Source organism: Lathyrus oleraceus, chromosome 4 (genome assembly GCF_024323335.1).
Source record: "Lathyrus oleraceus cultivar Zhongwan6 chromosome 4, CAAS_Psat_ZW6_1.0, whole genome shotgun sequence".
NCBI lineage: Eukaryota > Viridiplantae > Streptophyta > Magnoliopsida > Fabales > Fabaceae > Lathyrus > Lathyrus oleraceus.
The window spans coordinates 15,679,625-15,700,328 of NC_066582.1; the positions used below are offsets into that span (position 1 = coordinate 15,679,625).

At 42.0% G+C, this 20,704-nt stretch overlaps 1 protein-coding gene across 1 annotated transcript; it reads left to right on the top strand.

Annotated features, from left to right (window-relative positions):
- Nucleotides 1–14,487: 14,487 nt before the first annotated feature.
- On the top strand, nucleotides 14,488–15,264 carry LOC127135767 (uncharacterized). Its single transcript, XM_051062408.1, has one exon. It carries the CDS (start codon nucleotides 14,488–14,490, stop codon nucleotides 15,262–15,264), a length of 777 nt encoding a protein of 258 aa, XP_050918365.1.
- The last annotated feature ends 5,440 nt before the right edge of the window (nucleotides 15,265–20,704 follow it).

A 20,704-nucleotide genomic window follows, 5' to 3' on the forward strand; every position in this document is an offset into this window, starting at 1 on the left:
CTTCTACTTCGGCAGCGTTAAGTTCATAACAATATGCTGGTTCATCTAGTCGTTCAATGGTGATCATGGGAGCTTCATTGTCCCATCTGACTCTGGACATAGATGACATGGTAGCCAATGCGTCTGCCAACTGATTCTCTTCTCGTGGAATATGTTCGAATGTAATCTTTTCAAAGTATGAGATTAATGTCAACACCCGCTCTCGATAAGGGATGAGATTCGGATGTTTAGTGTCCCATTCTCCTTTGATCTGGCTGATTACTAAGGCTGAGTCTCCGTACACCCTCAAAAACTTGATTCTCAGGTCTATAGCAGCTCTGAGTCCCAAAATACATGCTTCATACTCGGCCATATTGTTGGTACAATCGAAACATAGTCTAGAAGTGAAAGGCGTATGGCCACCCTTGGGAGAAATAATTACAACACCAACACCATTGCCCAACGCATTAGAAGATCCATCGAAAACCATAGTCCATCGGGATCCCAGTTCGGGTCCTTCATCCGGTCCAGGTTCTTCATAATCAGTAACAAGCATGACATCCTCATCTGGGAACTCAAAATTCATAGATTGGTAATCATCCACTGCTTGATGAGCCAAATGATCGGCCAACATGCTTCCTTTGATTGCTTTTTGGGTAGTATACTGGATATCATACTCTATTAAAATCATCTGCCATCTCGCTATTCTTCCGGAGAGGGCAGGTTTCTCAAATATGTATTTGATGGGATCCATCTTAGAAATCAACAAAGTGGTATGATTCAACATATACTGTCTTAGTCGGCGAGCAGCCCAGGCCAAAGCACAGCAAGTTCTCTCGAGCAGTGAGTATCTTGTTTCACAGTCGGTAAACTTTTTTCTAAGGTAGTATATGCCATGCTCTTTTCGACCAGACTCGTCATGTTGCCCCAACACGCACCCCATTGAATTTTCTAACACGGTCAAATACATGATTAGAGGTCTTCCTTCAACTGGTGGTATCAGGATCGGAGGTTCCTGGAGATACTTCTTGATTTTGTCAAAAGCTTCTTGACATTCGTCATTCCATATCATCTCTTGATTCTTCCTCAGTAGTTTGAAGATGGGTTTGCAGGTAGCCGTTAAATGGGAGATAAACCGGGCGATGTAATTCAAACGTCCCAAGAAACCTCTGACTTCCTTATCTGTACGGGGCACTGGCATTTCTTGAATAGCTCTCACCTTAGCCGGGTCAACCTCAATTCCTTTACCACTGACAATAAATCCCAAGAGTTTACCGGATCTTACTCCAAAGGTGCATTTGTTCGGGTTCAATCTCAGCTTGTATTTCTTCAACCTCTCAAACAATTTGTACAAATGATCGAGATGTTCTTCTTCAGTATGAGATCTGGCTATCATGTCATCCACAAATACTTCTATTTCATGATGAATCATATCATGGAACAAAACCACCATAGCACGCTGGTACGTTGCCCCGGCGTTCTTTAAACCGAATGGCATTACTTTGTAACAGAAAGTGCCCCATTGCGTCACAAACGTAGTTTTCTCCCTATCTTCAGGTGCCATCTTAATCTGGTTATAACCCGAGAATCCATCCATGAAGGAGAATACTTTGTGTTGAGCGGTGTTATCTACCAGAACATCGATGTGCGGAAGTGGAAAGTCATCTTTGGGACTCGCTTTATTCAAATCTCTGTAATCTACGCACATTCGCACCTTACCATCCTTCTTCGGCACTGGTACCACATTAGCAACCCATTGGGGATAAGAAGTAACAGCTAGAAAACCGGCATTGAACTGTTTCATAACTTCGGCTTTGATTTTCTCGGACATCTCAGGACGCATGCGACGAACCTTCTGCTTAACAGGATGACAATCTTCCTTCATCGGCAAACGATGCACTACTATATCAGTATCCAGTCCTGGCATGTCTTCATACGACCAAGCAAAAATCTCCATATAGTCATGTAACATCTGAATCAATCTTTCCTTGACACTGTCTCCCAAGCCTGCTCCTATTTTGACTTCTTTCTTGTCCACTTCAGTACCCAGATTTACAATTTCGATTGACTCTTCATGCGGCTGTATAGTCTTTTCTTCTTGCAGTACCAGTCTGGCAAGCTCTTCAGGTACTTCACAATCTTCCTCACTTCCATCCTCGGTTTGGTAGATCGGATTTTCGAAGTCATAATTAACGGTAGCAGAACTATTATCAACAGGATCCAGAATGGGTGTGGATCTGCAATTCGTTACGTGAGTGTGTGTAAGAAAACATAGCTTGTTTGAAAAATGACAGGAAAGATAAAGAGCGCAATATTTGAATGCAAAAAAAGGTCCATTGATTTATTGAATATGAATGTGCTTATGAAAATGACAAAACCTTTAACAAAATTTAATACATTAAAATAAGCAATAACAATTACTCCTGACTAAAGGAGATCAGGATAGTGTCTTCAGCCTTCCAATTGCCAAGTCCGTCACCAGTTGTTGGGAAAATCCAACTATCCAAGTCATAATCGTTGTCAGCATCTTCCACAGTATTGACAGTCTCGTCATGGTTAGGCAGAGGGACAGTGATGTCATTAGGGGTCTCCGGAGGATCAGAGGTAGCCGCCTGTATCTTTCCACTTCGAATACCGCGTTCAACATGTTCACCTGTTAATATAAGTTCAGTGAAACCTGATGAAGAACTTCCCAGTAGATGGCTGTAGAACGGGCCAGTCAATGTACTCATGAACATGTCTACTAATTCTCGATCAGTCATAGGGGGTTTGACTCGGCCAGCCAAATCTCTCCATTTTTGAGCATATTCTTTGAAGCCTTCTTTAGATCCCATAGTTATATTCTGCAACTGTAGCCGAGTAGGTGCTAGTTCAGAGTTATACTGGTACTGCTTGTAGAAAGTTGTTGCTAAATCAGTCCAGGTGCGGATGTTAGAGCTTTCGAGCTGATAATACCATTCCAACTGTGTGCCAGATAGACTCTCTTGGAAGAAATGGATCCATAGCTTCCTATCAGTGGTATACGGCTGAATCTTTCTCACATAAGCTCTCAGATGCATCTGAGGACAAGACGCACCATCGTACTTAGTGAAAGTGGGGATCTTGAATTTGTGAGGAATGACCACATCGGAGACCAGTCCCAAGCTTTCGAAATCCAGACCGGGCGCCTTCTGACCCTCCATAGCTAGCATACGTTCTTCCAGCAACTTGTACTTGCCATCTCTTGGAGAGTACTGTTCATTCTCATAATCTTCATCGTCATCCTCATGGTCAAAGAGATCAACATTCTCCTCTCCTGAATCATTTTCTGTCTCCTCTTCTTGATCCTTCGGAAGTCTAATCTTGACTCCTGCAGCCTGTCCTTTAAGCCTTCTTCCCGGGTTGATGTAACTCACAGGTTTCTTGTCTTTCTTCTTCTCGAGCAAGAGAGCCTTCAGTTCCTCCTGCCCCTTGGATAAGTTCAAGATCATCTCCTGGAATTGAGCATTCTGAGCCTGGAGATCTTTGACGGTTTGTTCGAGGTCCATTTTTCTGTTTAGAAGGAAGACCGTGAGAATATTGATCTTTTAGGATACCTGTTATGCGATGTTATGTTATGCTATGCAATGTATGAAATGTTTTCAAGGACTTTTGGAATTTAACTTTGCGTAAACCACCAAAAAGAGGGAAACTTTTATTAATAATTTCTTTAATCAATGTTCATTACAAAAGGGAAATAATAAAATACAATGAAAGCTCAAGTCTCCCAGGGACGGCTTCTTTTTGGGCGAAGATATGTATTGAGTCTTCGTTCCTCATTAAGCTGGCTGGTGAGCTCTAATACTTTCTTCCTTTTTGCAACGAACTGAGTCTCAAAAGTATCCCTTTCCTCTCTCAACTGGATCCAGGATCTCTTTAATTCTTCAACATCGGTAGGCATATCTGGATAAGGAATGATCTGAGGAGTACCTCCTTCAACTTCTGGTTCAACAATCAGCGGTCCGGCTGCAAGGTATGGCATGACAAGTTCACGAGCTCTGGCGCGTACCCACCTGAGATAAGGTTCCATAGGAATAGAGTTTTTCGGTCCTAAAGTGCTTCTTTTCACCGTGCCCCAAGCTCGTACAAATCTTTGACGGAGACCTTGGGAATCGTTGTCATAGTCAAATACCGTGCCTTGGATAATTATTTCATGTGGACCATCTCTTCGAGCATAACCAAACTGACGTAGGGCTAAAGCTGGGTTATAAGTAATACCTCCTCTTATCCCCAGGAGGGGTACGTTAGAGAATTCTCCACAACGGTCGATGAGGATAACATTTTCTTCGAGATGAGGACACCAACGGATGTCTGAATGGGAGAGCGACATTATCCTTTGAGACCATTTCAAATTCTGCTTATTCTTCAAGGCTGATTGAGGAAGGTGCGAAATAAACCACCTAGACAATAAAGGTATGCAGCATATGAGAGTCCCTTGCCTTTTCATAGTACGGGTGTGAAGGGAATGCAAAATGTCTCCGAGCAAGGTAGGCACAGGGTTATGAGTGAGAAATATCTTAATAGCATTCATATCTACGAATTGGTCTGGATTAGGAAATAACACCAAACCATAGATTAGTAATGCTAGAACGTCTTCGAAAGCATGGACATTCATAACCTTTAAGAATTCTCGGGCTTTATTTATCAGAAACATGGCAAGTAAACCCTTAACTCCACTCCTTGTTACCCAATTGGTTTCAATATCGGACTTTGTCATATGTAAAGCCGCGGCAACTTCTTCAGACTTCGGAATCTTTTCTAAACCACTGAAAGGTGTTTGATCAAGGATAGGTATCCCAAGCAGCCTGGAAAACTCTTCTAATGTGGGTACCAACTGATAATCTGGGAAGGTGAAGCAATGATGTTTGGGATCGAAGAACTGGAACAGAACTCTCATCATATCTTCTTTGAAATCAGTGGTAACCAAATTGAGGAGATGACCATGTTTCTTGGTGAACTGAGCCTGATCGAGAAGTTCTGACACTAAATCCTTGAGTTGAGGAGAGATGGCTACAAAATTGATCCGGATAGTCTTCCTGGGAGCCATAGCCTTACGAAACAGAGCAAAGTTAAATCCCTAAGTCCTTGAAATGGTTAGCACAATGCCATGATGTTATGATGTTATGATGTTATGATGGTAAACAAGTAACAAGCACAAACAAGTCACACAACAATCATTCTTAGGTTTTAAGGCTTGCATGAGTTCCATAGGTAAGTACCCTCCCCACTGAAGTTTGGTTGGTTCAACCTGTCCTAGAATAGTAACCGGGTTCTAGAAGGATCTCAAATCATTGACCTTCCTCTAAGTCCACTTCAGTGCAACACCAAGTGGTTGACCGAAGCTTCCCTAAAGTCTAATCTCAAAGAGTGTAGTATCGAGTCTCAACCAACCCCAGTCGGAACCGAAGTCAGTTATCTCACTACTTTCTAATGGCTAGGATGAGTCAATTAGGGTTCTAAAGGTCTGGTTAATGCTTTGATGACACCACGCGGAAGCCAAATTTTTCCTCAAGTAAACATGAGGAACATCAGGACATCCAAAGTGTCACATTAACCGTAGCCATCATTCTGACCATTCTAGTATACGCCGGATAGTCGCGATGATCTTTTGCTACTTACCTAAGGTACACTAGATCCGGGTGTAGGATCTTTCACTCAAGCATAAAATACCCAAGCAATCCCTTAAAAGTAAATCAGACAATTTGAATAAGTGATCTTGTTTTTAAGGTAACCTCTCTTTTTAAGGATCCCCAGTGAAGTCGCCAGTTCTGTCATACGGTGAACTGACTTTATGTGTTTTGCTTTGGAAAGCAAATGTCGCGGATAGCAAGAGTCGCCACCGACTTTTCTTTTATCCAATAAGGAAAGGTGGAAAAGAACAGGAAAGACCTTAATTAGATTTTGGGTTCGGGAGGTACATTATACAAAGGGAAGGTGTTAGCACCCTTTGTATCCATGGTTATCCATGGGCTCTTAATTGCTTGATCACTCATGTTTGTCTGAAAAAGCGTTTGTGGATTGCTAAAAAAATGTTTTGAAAAGAGAGTTTAACTTTGTAATGATTCTTGTACGAATGTATACAAAGTGGTTATCTCGTTTAGTTTTGAAAGTTGTTTAGAAAAATATAACTCGGTAATGATTCTAGTACGAATGTATACCAAGTGGTGATTTTCTAAAAGATGTTTTGAAAGGTGTGAGGTATGAAAAATGTTTTAGGTTGTGAGTCAGCAATTAAGAGTTATACCTACCCAAGGTCTTTATGGGCATTTCCTATCCTTATGAGGGTAAAACTGTCCTTACTATTGAGAAGTAAGTAGTTTTATCCTTTGGATGTAAAAGGGTCATCGTAGGGTCATCGATTGGTCATTGATTGGTCATTGAAGGCAACATTTGTAAGGATACCTTAGCATTCGCAGGGACGATCATCATTTAACCGTAGGCTACACCGAAGGATCATCGAGGGACAAAATCATATATTCGAAGGCAACATCCGAGGGACTATGATTTATTTTATAGGGACATGATGATTTAATCGAAGGGGCCTTTGCTAAGTGTATCCCCACATTCGCGGGACATGACCGTAATACCGTAATATCGCAAGGCAACAAAGAAAGGTCCAAGATCACATATTCAAAGGCAATATTTTATAATCAATTGGGTAGTTGTAATCAATTAGGTAATTAGGTCCACATTATAATCAATTAGGTAATTAGGAGGAATCTCCACATTAAAATCAATTAAGTAATTAAGATGAATCTCCACAAGGGTATCCCACAAATAAAGTGGGATACCTAGCAAGCTACCCTCTTCGGGAGTATGTGAGTCCTTACAATATTCAGCAAACAGGTCAGAATACCAAATGGGGGTGCAATCGAGGATTACACCGCAAAAGAAACACAGCAGTAGGAATGTCAGGAAAAATAATGCATGATTAAAATAGAACAGATCAGATAAGCATAGAACAGAACAACCAAAATATTAGCGACTGTCACGTTCGCCTCTGCCTCGCCTAGCGAAGGCTTAGCGAATACTCGCTACATGCTCGCTTAGCGATGTGCTAGCGAGCGGCTGCGGGTTTTGAATTTCAGAACAGTACGACCTCAGCATGCTGCACGCCCTATGGCATCCAATACAGAAATTACATGGTTCAGCATTCAAGATATTCAGGCACACTTAAATTCACATGCAAAACCTCAAATATGTTTATGAATTCAATTATAATATCACATGCAAATTAAGAACATAAAGCGGTAATAGTAATGCAAACCTGTTTGCAATTGAATTGCAACCTTGAATTGGCAGATCACTTTTGGTATCGGATTGAGTTGGGCGGAGGTAACCTTTATGCAGATGAGTGGCCTTCAGGGTTTCCTTTAGGGTTGCTCTGAATTCTCTTGGTTAGCCTCCAAGGTTTGATTGCTAGGGTTCCGGTTCGTCTCCTTCTGTTGTTTCTCTTTCTGACTGAAATGTTGGTATTTATAATGGTTTGTTGTGACCTAATGGGCTCAGAATGAAGCCCAGAATTTTCTGGTATTCGCAAGCTTCGCTAGGCGAGTGGCGTAGCGAAGGATTCGCTAGGCGAAGGAGTTGCTCGCCTAGCGAGCATGCCAGTTTGGGCCATTTTCTGGATTTGGCCATCTGTGAGCTGGGTCTTGGTTCCTTTAAGGTCAATGCCTTGGAAAATAAGCTGGGGTGCCTTAAAAAATGTCTTGCAAAATTAACGGGCAAATTTTGGGGTATGACAGGTAGCAACAACTAGGAAAGAATTGTTGGAAGCCCTGATTGCAAGCTTGGAGAGAGCTGAAGGTGAGAATATTGAACAGGCTAAGGAAGCTGAAGCCCAAACCTCTAGTGAGAGGTCTGCAACTAATGATGAGACAAGTGGCAATTCTGTTTCTGATGCTGATGAAGCTGCAAGCTCAAGCTCCTCTAATTAACTCCTTTGAAGTTGGCCCCCATTCATGTGATGATGTTTTTTTTTTGTGTTGATGGATGTTCTGGATTTTGGCTGTTATGTTCTGCTGCTTTGATGTTTATTTTTCTGGATTTTCTGGTTTGACTTGTTGGATTGTATCTTAGCTTGTTTAAAGTTGTGTATGTACTTAGTTCTGTAACACTAAACTTTTGACATTCTGGTTTTTGACTGAATAGACATTTATTTTGTCTCTTTGGTCTCTTTTGGCTAAAAAGGGGGAGAAGTAGAGATATGCTATGCTATGCTATAGATGATGTTATAGATTATGTTACAGATGATGTTGGATGGGGAAGTGTTATGTCTGTGTAAAGTAGACTGGTGCTAGCTGAAGGAGGATCCGGTGTGTTCTGAGCACAAGCGCATGTGTGTTTACTATGTGTTTACTAGTTGTTATTTTTGCTAGTAATGTGTGTATATTTACTTTTGCTACTGAACTGACACTGTGATTATTTTCTTGTGAAACGTATGATCTGATGTATGTTTTAGCCAAAATTTGTCAAAGGGGGAGTTTGTTGGTTCTATGTGTTGGCATCAATTTTGGTAAAACCTAGAGTTATCACAAGTTGTCACGCGTGTTGTCTTGACATGTGATATCAGTTTCCTACAAGATGTTTAAATATGGTTGTGCAGGATTTAGCAAAGATGTCAGACCCGATGTTAAGACATGTGCATACAAAACATTCAGTCTAAATGTTATGTATCTTAAGATTGCGCTTTTCATGCAAATCTGTGTGTGATTATGTGGAGATTGAATGCACTATTCAAGGAGTAATTTGATTTAAAACCAGATTGATTTATTTTCCAATAAGGGATGATTAGCTGTCGTGAATAAGAAGATACACAAGGAAAATAGATTTAGGGTTTTATGATGCCCAGGCCCATTCAAAAGCTTCTATTTAAAGGCCATGTAAAACCTGGTTTTAATACACAAGAAACGAACGAAAGAGTGAGAGAGTTTCAAGGTTTTAGTCTTGTGTGAGCTTGTGTATTGTGTGTCATTCATTCATCCTATTGATGATTGAATTGGACTGACTTTTGGGTTGTAATTTGCCCACTCTAAGCTTTGAAGCATGAGTGTGTGTTTACTTGTTGAAGCTTTTAAGCAAGATCAAGTATGTGTTCTTGAAGAGTGTCTTCTTTCTTTGTAATATTTGTTTTTATATCACTGTTGTGATTGAGGGGGAGTGAGTAGGGTCTCATATCTAAGAGTTCTTAGATAGAAGTCACACGGGTAGAGATTAGGTGAAAAGACTGTAACTTGAAGTTGTTTACTGAGAGTCTTTGAACTAATTTTGTTTAGTGGATTTCCTTCCTGGCTTGGTAGCCCCCAGACGTAGGTGAGTTTGCACCGAACTGGGTTAACAATTGCTTGTGTCACTTGTTCTATTATTTCTTTGTCTTTTATCCTATTTATATTTTAGTTGTTGTTCAGATATTAGTGTCGTGACATTACCTTCGACATCTCGTATCTGATACCAGAATTTCAATATCATTCATTCATTAACCAACTTAACTAACTGAGTTTGCTATCAACTCAGTGAGTCATGCTTAACTAACTCCTAACCATACTTAACTAATTCCTAACCTCATTCCAAAGCTAACATTTTCCAAACCTAAGCTCTATTTTAGAAACTCATCATTCATAGTTTCAGACCGCTGGGAAAACCTTGTGTGATTTTGTGCAAACACTCTCTGCAATCTCTTCCCTCACCCTCACCAGAGCTTTATTTCTCTCTCAAAAAGCCATTGAAGCTTCACATTGAAGCTTCAATTTTGCTTGAGCTAAGCCACAACATTCATACTTTCCAATGTCCTAAGCCAGAAGAAGAAGAAAGATACGAAGCAAGGAGAAGAAGAAGGAACCGAGGTCAGAAAACTCACCGGCGAATTATTCTGATCGTCTTCTCCGGTATGTAATTTTTGTTTCAGTTGCGTCTTCTTGCTTTGAGATTACCAATTGGTAATATATGGAATAGGGAGTAGAAGCCCCATGGTTGTGAGGTTTGGTTTGCGCCATATGCTATTTAATTTAGCTTGTAGATGTTAGTGTTCTTCCCTTTAGAGGCGCGATTTGGCCAGTACGAGGAGTGTTTCTCCAATTCACATCCATTTTCATGTCCAGTATGACTTGGTGTTTCGATTGAGGAATAAGTTGGGATTATAAGCTGACACCGGCGCCAGTGACGGTCGTTGGTGCAATGGACCAAGGCGGATGACAGTGATAGTTGAGCGCGTGTTTTTGATTTGAGTTTGAACTCTGTTGACTTGGACAAGTCAACAAAGGTGAGGTTTGGGCTCAATAAAGAAGGCCCATGGTACTTTACTCATTATACCCTATCTTTACTAGTTCACCCCCCAAAGGTGTACAAAAGAAGGTGGAATTGGGCTTCGGCAGGCATATTGGTGATTTCGCTAGTTCACCAAGTTTCTACCAATACACCCTCTCGTTTGGAAAAATTAGATTTAGCGTTAGGATCAAGTGGCCCATGTCCAATTTCGCTGCACGCACCCCCAGTTTTTGGATTTCGCTTGCTGTATAAAAACAACAGTGGGCTCACTTTACAGCCCATTAACCACAATTCAACTCAAACTCCCCATTTGACATTTACACATCCTTTTCCAATTTTATTTGCTTTCTTTATTTTCTTTTGTTTTATATTTTGATTAGGTTAATTAGTATAATTAGTTTAATTAAGATAATTGTTAGATTTAGATTTTAAATCTTGGTCATTAGGACATTAGAATTTAATTAGGATATTAACTATAATTTTAATTAGAAATTTAATTAGGGTTTTAGCTAGAACTTTTTAAGTAGGAACAATTTAGGCTTAACTAAATTTAGAATCATGATGCTTCTCAATATTAGGTTAAGATCAATATTAGGATTTAATCAACTTTAGGCCATGAATAAAATTAGACATATTTTTGGTATATGACCATTTTGCCCTTATGGGCTTATTTTTGGTATTTTTGTGTTAGAATTGCATGCTCCTTTTAGGATTAAAATGTGACATAGAGTTTAATCATTTCCTTGCAATTTTAGGACTCAACATAGAATTTTAATCAATATTTTGACCAATTTGCACATGCTCCCTTAGGACTTCTAACTTAGAATTTTCTATCAATTTCTAATGCATGATCCCTTAGGGTAGTTTCTAACAATTACTAACTTTGATTAGATCTAAACCTAGTTCCCTAAAAACAAAATAAAACCCATGATTAAATTGATCAAAAATAATTTTGATTAATTAAATCCTTGGAACTTGTATAATCCCACGGTCTAAATTGAGTGACCAAAAGACCCTTGGTCACTTAATAAGACTTTTCTTCCAAGTTGTGGAGCTCAAGGCCTCAAGACAAGATCTTCAATCAAGGCATCCTCAGCCATACCAAGCAGCGGATTATTCAAGCACATCAAAGGTGGCATATTCAGCACTTGTTAAATCAAAGTTAGAAGAGTGTGACACGAGCCTTAAGCAATAGAGAAGGAGTGGGACTGGAGTATTCCTACCCCCATTCTGAATATCTTTGGGTATGGGACGTATGACCCAACGCTCATTGTATTCACCTCTATTCATAGACTTTAGAACAATTATAACCATACAATTGACAAGTCTCTCCCTACAAAAGCAAAATACAACAAAAGCAAGGACAACAATCAACAACTTATCAATCATGAATCAAGTTGTACGATACGAGCCTTAAGTAATGGAGAAGGAGTGGGACTGGAGTATTCCTACCCCCATTTTGAGTATCTTTGGATATGGGACATATGACCCAGCGCTCATCGTATTCGCCTCTATTCATAGACTTTAGTGCAATTCGAATCAAACGATTGATAAGGTCTTCATCTTCCATGCGAGAAACAACTACAAAGACTCTTCTCTCTTCTCTTGAAGTTTAAGACAAGAGTTACACGCCACGAGCATTAAGTGGTAAAGAAGGAATGAGACTGGAGCTTTCCTACACTCATTCTGGATATCTTTGGATGCGAGACGTTTGGCTCGTTGCTTATCGTATCCACCTTTACCCATAGACTTTAGTGTGACTCTCATCCAGTAACTATCAAGTCTATCTGTTCTATTCAATTCTCAATCATTCCATTTTTAATCATTTCAATTGCAATCATCCATTTCTTCTCGCCTCCAATCAATTTGTTTTCAGCCCTAGTAGGCTGAACTACGAAAGCTCTGATTTCCTCATAGCACTATGAGGGTACGTAGGCAGGAGAACCCAGTTTCTTCGTGAGCTACCCTATTTATCAATCAACCATTCTACATTCATTCAATCTATACCATCTTTTTAAGATCAGTCATACGTCTCTTTGGACTCCTTGTCTATCCTTTTAGGACGTCCTGATGACATTCCATCCCTTCAATCGAGATTTGTTTGGGCTACAACCCCAAACACTTAATTCAGTCTTTCTTTTTGGCTTTACCTTATAGTGGTGGCCTGCTAGTCCACATATTGGTAAATGCCTACCTTGCTCTTTGATTGAGAGTCTATCCTTCCCTCGAATCCAAGATACTATCCTGATTTGATCTTGAATTGTTGATTCCCTAGCAAGTGATACACTACTCCTTGCATTCCAATACTATAATCCTTCCTTGACTTGGTGTTTGTCTTGTGAGTCCTTGTTGCTTAGACAAACATCTCTCCCCTTTATTCTCGTAGTTCCGAACAACGATTGCTCTGACTTTCTCATTGCACAATGAGAATACGTAGGCATGAGGATGCGAATCCTTGGTGAGCATACTTCTAATTATTCCTCCTTCGCCTTAGGGCATCATTAATATCTTTCACTATCCATTATCTACCTTCAATCATAAATCGTTCACCCAGTGACATGCTGTCTCTTTGACATCGAAGTACACTTTCTTTGGAATTTCATATCCATCCTTTCAGGGTGCCTAGTGTAGTCCGTCTTTCTACCTAGAGTTGTTTGGGCAAACAACCCCAAACACTTAATTCCTTCCTTTTTAGCCAAAACCCTACAGTGGCGGCCTGCTAGTCCACGTATCGGTTAACGTAGTTTCCCTCTATGGTAGAAACCCCATTTCTCTTATGGATTCCAATACACTTTCACCTTTCGATTTCAAACAATACTTCTTCAGTCACTTGTCACTAGATACCCAATTCTGTGACTTAGGTCACTTCACTCCATCCATCTCCATGATACACTTGTATACTACCTTCTTTCACTCTATGTAATATACCTATTCTTTGAGCAAAATACACTATACCTTTGTGCTCCATCTTATACCTCCTTGTGAACCAAGAGATGTTTGGGACTGTGCCCAAACACCTATTTCTTCATCTTTTCGGCTTTATCTTATAGTGGCGGCCTCCTAGTCCATGTATTAGTAATAGCCACCTTACTCTTGGGTTCATATTTTCACCCTTTTCAGAGTTCAAAACACAATTCTTTGGTTCAGACCATACTTCGATCACACTTCTTTTCATCTCCCACCACTAGTTCTTCGAACTACGGAGCTCTGAATTCCTCATTGCACTATGAGGATACGTAGACATGAGGGCCCCAATCCTCACCGAGCACTCTATCTATTTCCTTTCCTTTTCCTCATTCATTTGCGAGTAATCTTTAGTTATGACACCTATTCGAGCGAGAATAATCAAAACGGTTCCCATGGAGTACAATGGATGTTTGGGGTGCTAATACCTTCCCCTTGCATAACCGACTTCCTTACCCAGCATATCTCTTTCCCCCGGGTTTTATCGATGTTTTCCTTTCCCTTTGGGGATAAATAAAGTTTGATGGCGACTCTGTTGTATGTTCGAGCGTGCGATATGTTCGGGTATATTTTTGCTAGCTTCAGCTGGCGACTCTACTGGGGACACTTCGCTACTTGGAGTGCTTCCTAGTCGCTAAAAGGAGTCGAGCCTAGTTTAGGTTGTTCCCTCGCTAGCTTTAGGTGCTTACCTTATAGCTTTACTCGCTTTATTTATCGCATTTTTATTTGCCTTGTGTTATGAATATATCTATTGCACTGTTGTTGGGATGGGTTTGACTACGAGAGGGGAAAGCTCTGTAACCGAGCTTAGTATACACATAGGTTAGAATCGTGGATAGTCGTGTACACTTGCGTTTCACGCGTTGGGTGTCACGAGAACCACACCCAGAATAGATTCACTTGGAAGTACTTTTTTCCTGTGAGTATTCACTACGGCAGGGTATTTCCATTTCGAGTCGATGACTCTAGGAGACCTTCTAGGGACCACCTTGGAGCATAGTGCACACCTGTGAGGGGGATATGGGTTTTTATTGTAGGAAACCATAGACTCCACCTACCTTGATACTCATGTTACGTCGAACCTTTGAAATTGCAACATGTGGCACTTACATATTGTCCAGAGCTTACCTGAGTTTCGAATCCATGTGACTTATTATCATATCATCATTACATTATCATTCATCATGGCCAAATTTTTGCATATGCATGTCTTTTCCAGGAATCCAAGAGTCCAGTCTATTTACCAAGCATTTGAAGCAAAATATGAATCCCGAGAGAAAGAGCATCCACAATTACAAGTTTGTGGAACCTCAGTTGGCCGTATTGAGGGAACTTGGGGCACGTTTAGATCTGACACACAAAGACACCTTCAAGGAAGCTTATGGTAACCTTTTGGGTATTCTGAACACCGAGGTCAACATCACCGCTGTGCACACCTTGGTGCAATTCTACGATCCACCACTAAGATGCTTTACTTTCCAAGATTACCAACTAGCGTCGACATTGGAGGAGTACTCTCATATTCTGGGTATTAGGATTAAGAACCAAGTGCCCTACATCTGCACTAAGGAACTTCCTAAATATCAGGATCTTGCTGAAGCTCTGCATATGGGAAAGAAGGAAATAGAGTTGAACCTGAAGCCAAAGGGTGGAATTCACGACTTCACCTCTAAGTTTCTCGTAGACAAAGCTATCGCCTTCGCTGAAGCTGGGAGTTGGACGACCTTCAACACCAATCTAGCTTTACTTATCTATGGGATTGTATTGTTTCCGAATATGGAGAAGTTCGTAGACTTTGCTGCTATTCACATCTTCTTGACTCAGAATCTGATTCCCACTCTTCTTGCTGATACTTACTATTCCATCCATGTGAGGACCCAAAAGAAGAAAGGGATTATCGTCTGTTGTACCCCTTTGCTGCATAGATGGTTTATTTCGCATCTACCCAGTAAAGGCCCTTTCGTTGAGAACAAAGATAACTTGAAGTGGTCCCAGCGGATCATGTCCTTAAAAGCCGAAGACATTCCTTGGTATTCTTAAGTTTACGATGGAGTCAAGCTCATCCTCAATTGTGGGGATTTTCCTAATGTGCCTCTTCTTGGTACAAAAGGAGGAATCAACTACAACCGAGGCTAGCATTGCGACAACTTAGATATCCTATGGTGGACAAACCTGATCTCGAAAGTGCATAGGGTTTTGTCTTATACGAAGGGGTCGAAGAGCCAAAGTTGATCAAGAAGATTGTCAAGGCTTTGGGATCAATTTATCCTCAAGGAAGAGCAGAGATGGGTAAGAAGAACTGTATTGCCAAGGAAGCTTACACCAGTTGGGTCAAGAGCAGAGTTAGTGAAGTTTTGTTGTCGTTCCCGCCCGAACCATCCATGAGCCTCCAACCCCCCGAGCCAGAGAACCAGCTAAATTCTGAAGTAGATGAATTGAAGAAGGTTATCAAGACCCTAGAGAAAGAGAATGTCGATCTTAAATCTAGGCTTGCTAAGATCTCATTAGAGAAGGAAACCTTGAAATTCAATTTGAATTAGAAGAGAGACCGAGTTCGCCAAGCAGATGATGAGGTACAGACAAAGGTCTTCAAAAGACTCAAAGTGGATGACACCCTCAAAGGGACTTACGCCATCCTGACAACCAAAAAGAAGCAGTTAGCCGAAGCCCAATACCGAGCCAGCAAAGCGGAAGTAGAACACATGGAACAAATGAAGAAACTCCAAAGCCTGCTAGAAGCTTGTAAGAAAGAGTTGAAGGATGAGAAAAGCCGTAACAAACAGCTAGAAGTCACCCTTCGCCAAAACCAGTACGAGCTGAATCAGAGCCTAGAAGAGATTCGAGAGTTGAATGCACAATCACATGGGAACCTGAAAAACAGCAACACACAAGTGAACAAGCATCCTGAAGACCTCTCTAATCAAGGGAAGACAGTTGTGAACAGCGTTCCGAGCAAGCCAAATCACAACCCACCACCTGAAGGGAGTGCGATGTTGGGAAAGTGGGGTGCCTGCCTGTCCCCCAAATCTCAGACTTACTATGAAAAGTTGTTATCCAATTGCTTCTAGTCGCTTGTAATTCGCTAGGTTGAGGTCTGATAGGACTAATGTGACCCTTTTGTAGCCCAATGGGTATTTCCTTGTTGTACTTGTATTCCATGGTTTCCTAACATTGAATGAAAGACTTTCTCGATTATTGGCTTCATAAACGGTCTCTCTTTATTGCTTTGTATTTTGCTTGTCTTGAATGAACAAACTCGCGGATTACCTAGAATTGTTTTTCTTTACCAAAAAAAAGAGAATAAATATAATAAATGCACATATCAAATCTTTTTGCATACATACATGCATCCACACATTTATTTGCCAAAAGCCATTAGAAAACAAAATGCTTACACTCGCCGTTTTTCCCCAGCAATAATGACGACTCATTATCAGTATTACACACGTTCCAAAAAGTCAAGAATCATGGCCGAATACGAAGCTGACAATGCTTCCGTCCGCGAATCTCTTGCCCAGGTGCAAGGTGAAATGAATCTGTTCAGGGGGAACATGGATACTATCCTTGAAATCCTCCAATATTAGAGGAACCCTGCCTCTGCTGCTGCCAACATCACCCATGTTGCTGGGGTGACCATTCCCGATGCTGTTGCTGACACTACCATCGACACTCCGGCGGAAACTGTTGTGCCTAACCCTGGGAACCGTCAGACGGTCCCCATGGATGTTGTTAGGCTTGCCACTGCCTACCCGTGGGGAATGCCCCCACATCTAGCTGCTAGTCTCGCCAGTGGGGGAGCTTTCTTCCCTCACCCAGCTCTCTCCGCCGTTGCCACTGCTGGAAATACTGGTTTCCCGTGGGCTCTCCCCACTCTCCAAACTACTCCGGTCGATGCTGCTGATCCGGACAACAACTAGGGTCAGGTTCCTGACGACCTCCCCAATGATGAAGAGGACTACCGAGGCCCGCACCTCCACTTCCAGCATCATAATCAGACCGCTCAAGCTGCGAGCACCGGCAAGGTCCCCGCTTTTCCTTTTAGTTACCCTGGGGCAACCTCCATGCCCATGTTGACATACCCTGCATCCCAGCACGTGCAAACAGGGGCACCTCAAGCCCCCAATGTTCAGGCTGGAATGCAATATCCTCAACCTACTCATGCTTCTCAGACTGTGCCACCGGGTTTCTCCTACCCGCCTTAAATGTGGTTCACCCCGAACATGCCTGCACCGATCGCTCTATAAGCTTCTCGAACGGCCAGTCAGATCATTCCTCCCGCTGTTGATCTGGTCAGACCTGCGGATTACCAGCTCCTGGATGACAGAATAAGGGCCATTGAGGGTTTCTCTTCCTTTGGTATAGATGCTCGAGACCTCTGCTTGGTCCCGAATGTGGTGCTACCTCAGAAATTCAAGGTGTCGGACCTTCCAAAGTACAAGGGCCTCAGCTGTCCCCGCAGTCACCTCACCATATACTACAGGAAAATGGCCTCACACATTGATAATGACAACCTCTTGATCCATTGCTTCCAAGATAGCCTGGTTGGGGCTTCCTTGGATTGGTACATGAGTCTGGAACGTTCGAAGATCCGGTCTTAGAGGGATCTCTCTGAGGCATTCTTGAAACAATATAAGTACAACCTTGACATGGCTCCGACAAGGCTTCAGTTACAGAATCAGTTGCAAAGATCTAATGAAACCTTCAAGGAATATGCTCAACGTTGGCGCGAAATGGCGTCTAGGGTTCGACCAGCACTATCGGACAACGAATTAGTGGACATCTTCATGGTACACTGCAAGGGCTGTATTTTGAGAAGATGATTGGCAGTTCATCGACAAATTTTACTGACATGGTAACCATTGGGAAACGTGTTGAGAGTGTGCTAAAATCAGGGAAAATCACTGACACGACCGCACAATAGACAACCAACAAGATATCACACGGGGGCTTCGCTAAAAAGAAGAAGGGGGAAGCAAACGCTATAACGGCGACAACTCGCCCCCGATATCAATTTCTGACGGCCCCTATGCCATATTACCCGTATCCATATGTCGCTGCAGCTCAATACCAGCAACCGCCTTTCCAATATCAACTGCATAAAGGCAATCAACAATCAACGCCCGCTCAGAAAAATCCAAATCAACAATATAACCGTGATAATAATGGATATAATCGAGGTCAGAGCAATAGAAACAGTTTTGGGAACCGACCCCAAGTTGACAAGATCTCGGTGCCGTACTCCGAGTTGGTACCCTATCTGATTCATGTAGGGGCGATCGTACCAAAAGAATTGCCCGCGGCCACTCCTCCATTCCACGCCAAGCACGATCCTAATGCTTCGTGCGCGTATCATGCTGGATTCATAAGGCATTCTACAGAAAATTGTTGGGCGCTTAAATACAAAATTCAAGACTTAATCAATCAAGACATCCTGACCTTCTCCAAAGAAAAATCGAATGTAAAGATAGATCCTTTGCCGAATCATAGCGGTGCGGCGGTCAACGCCGTGATTGAAGAGGAAAATATCGAAGTCCTATTGAGGGTTGAAGAGGTGAAGACTCTGATGTCCGTTGTATTACAAAAGCTTGAACAGTTTGGGTTTCTAGAAGGGGCGCATGATGATTGCTCAGTGTGCGAGTCTGATCCGAATGATTGCGAGCAGTTGAAAGGGTGTGTGCAAGAACTGATGGATCAAGGGTTAATACAATTCTCCAAATCTCAAGTAGCAGAAGAGGTGGCAGTAATCGAACCAATAACAATAGTATACAGGAAAAAGAAGGTTGAAGCTCCCTCCATGAGGGTTCAGCCGATTCATTTTCATGTTCCAACTCCGTTTCTGTATCAAAATACTAAGGCGGTACCTTGGAATTATGAGACCATATTGTATTTGGGAGGAAAAGAAATATGCATTCCTGACACAGAAATCGTCAACATTGCTGGAACGGGAGGCATGACTCGAAGCGGCTGTGTATTCGCTCCTAAATACACTCCTAGGGTGTCTCTAGCACCCACAGTTATCCCGCCTAAGGAGAAGGTCATTCCTACTCCAACTCCGTAGGCAGGGGCAACTGTACTCGCCACTCCAATCGTGACGACAACTCCGGTGTTGACGAAGGTTACTGACAACAATAAAGTTGCCAAGGCCGAAGCATCCAAGGGTAAAGAGATGATGGTTGAGAAAGAACAGTTTGAAGACACAAGAAGAGTATCACCTTTGAGGAAAGTCAGGAATTCCTCAAACTAGTCAAGAGAAGTGACTTCAAGATTATTGATCAGTTGAACCAAATGCCCTCCAAAATATCAATTTTGTCTTTGTTGTTGAGTTCTAAGGCTCATCGCAAAGCATTGCTGAAAGTTCTAAATACCGCTCACGTGATGCAAGATATCATAGTCGATCAATTTGACGACGTGGTTGCCAATATCACCGCCAATAGGTATTTGGGATTTAATGAAGCAAAGCTACCTCCTGAGGGAAATGCCCACAACAAAGGACTACATATTCCAGTCACATGTACTGACTCTCTCTTATCCCAAGTTTTCGTTGATACTAGATCTTCACTTAACGTACTACTAAAGTCTACATTAAGCCAGTTACAGTTCAAGGGGCCCGAAATGAGGACAGGTGCATTAATTGTTAGAGCTTTCGACGGTTCCCGAAGGCAGGTAATTGGGGAGGTCGATTTTCCTATTTGTGTTGGACCCCACAGTTATGGATATCAACCCAACCTACAGTTGTCTGTTGGGATGACCATGGATTCATGTCGCTGGGGCAATCACTTCTACATTGCACCAGAGACTGAAATACTTGATAGATGACAAACTGGTAATCGTGTGTGGGGAAGAAGATTTGTTGGTCAGTGAACTCTCCTCCTTCAGATATGTTGAAACAGATAAGGGGATCGTCGAGGTTCCACTCCACTGTCTAGAATTTGAAGATGTCAGTTCCGCCACAGCCAACAACAATCAGTCATCCGCTACCATCCTATCCTCAGCAAAGAGTGCCAAGCAGACATTGGAGAAAGGCCCGCTTCCTGGTTGGGGTAAGGTCGTCACTGTGGCAGAAAAGCGCGACAGGTTTGGTATCGGTTATCACCCGGCATCATGCAACGTGAGTCCAAAGAAATAGCAATTCAACCCGGTCAAGTTCAGCAGCGCCGACTATCAAAACGAGCATACCGTGGTAGTTATTGGAGAGTCCAGTGGTAACAAGCCAGGGGCACCCATCCTTGTTCGTAGATGTCCTCCAGGATTCAAGCTTCCCAACTGGACAGCCACCGTGATTCCTATGGTGTACTCGGAAAAAACGTAAGGCATTTTGTTTTCTCAGTCCCTCGTCCTCGCCCAAGACGAGAGGATAGATTGTAAGGGCCCCCATGTTTAAAAGTATTATGTGAATAAGTGAAAAGTACCATTTTTGCATGCAAAACTTTTGTTCCCTTTTCTTTCAGTTATTTTCCTTTTTCACTAAAAACAATGAAAT

What these genes read in the sequence shown, in the direction of transcription:
- LOC127135767 (XM_051062408.1), top strand. Translation starts at nt 14,488, where the DNA reads ATGAATCCCGAGAGAAAGAGCATCCACAATTACAAGTTTGTGGAACCT.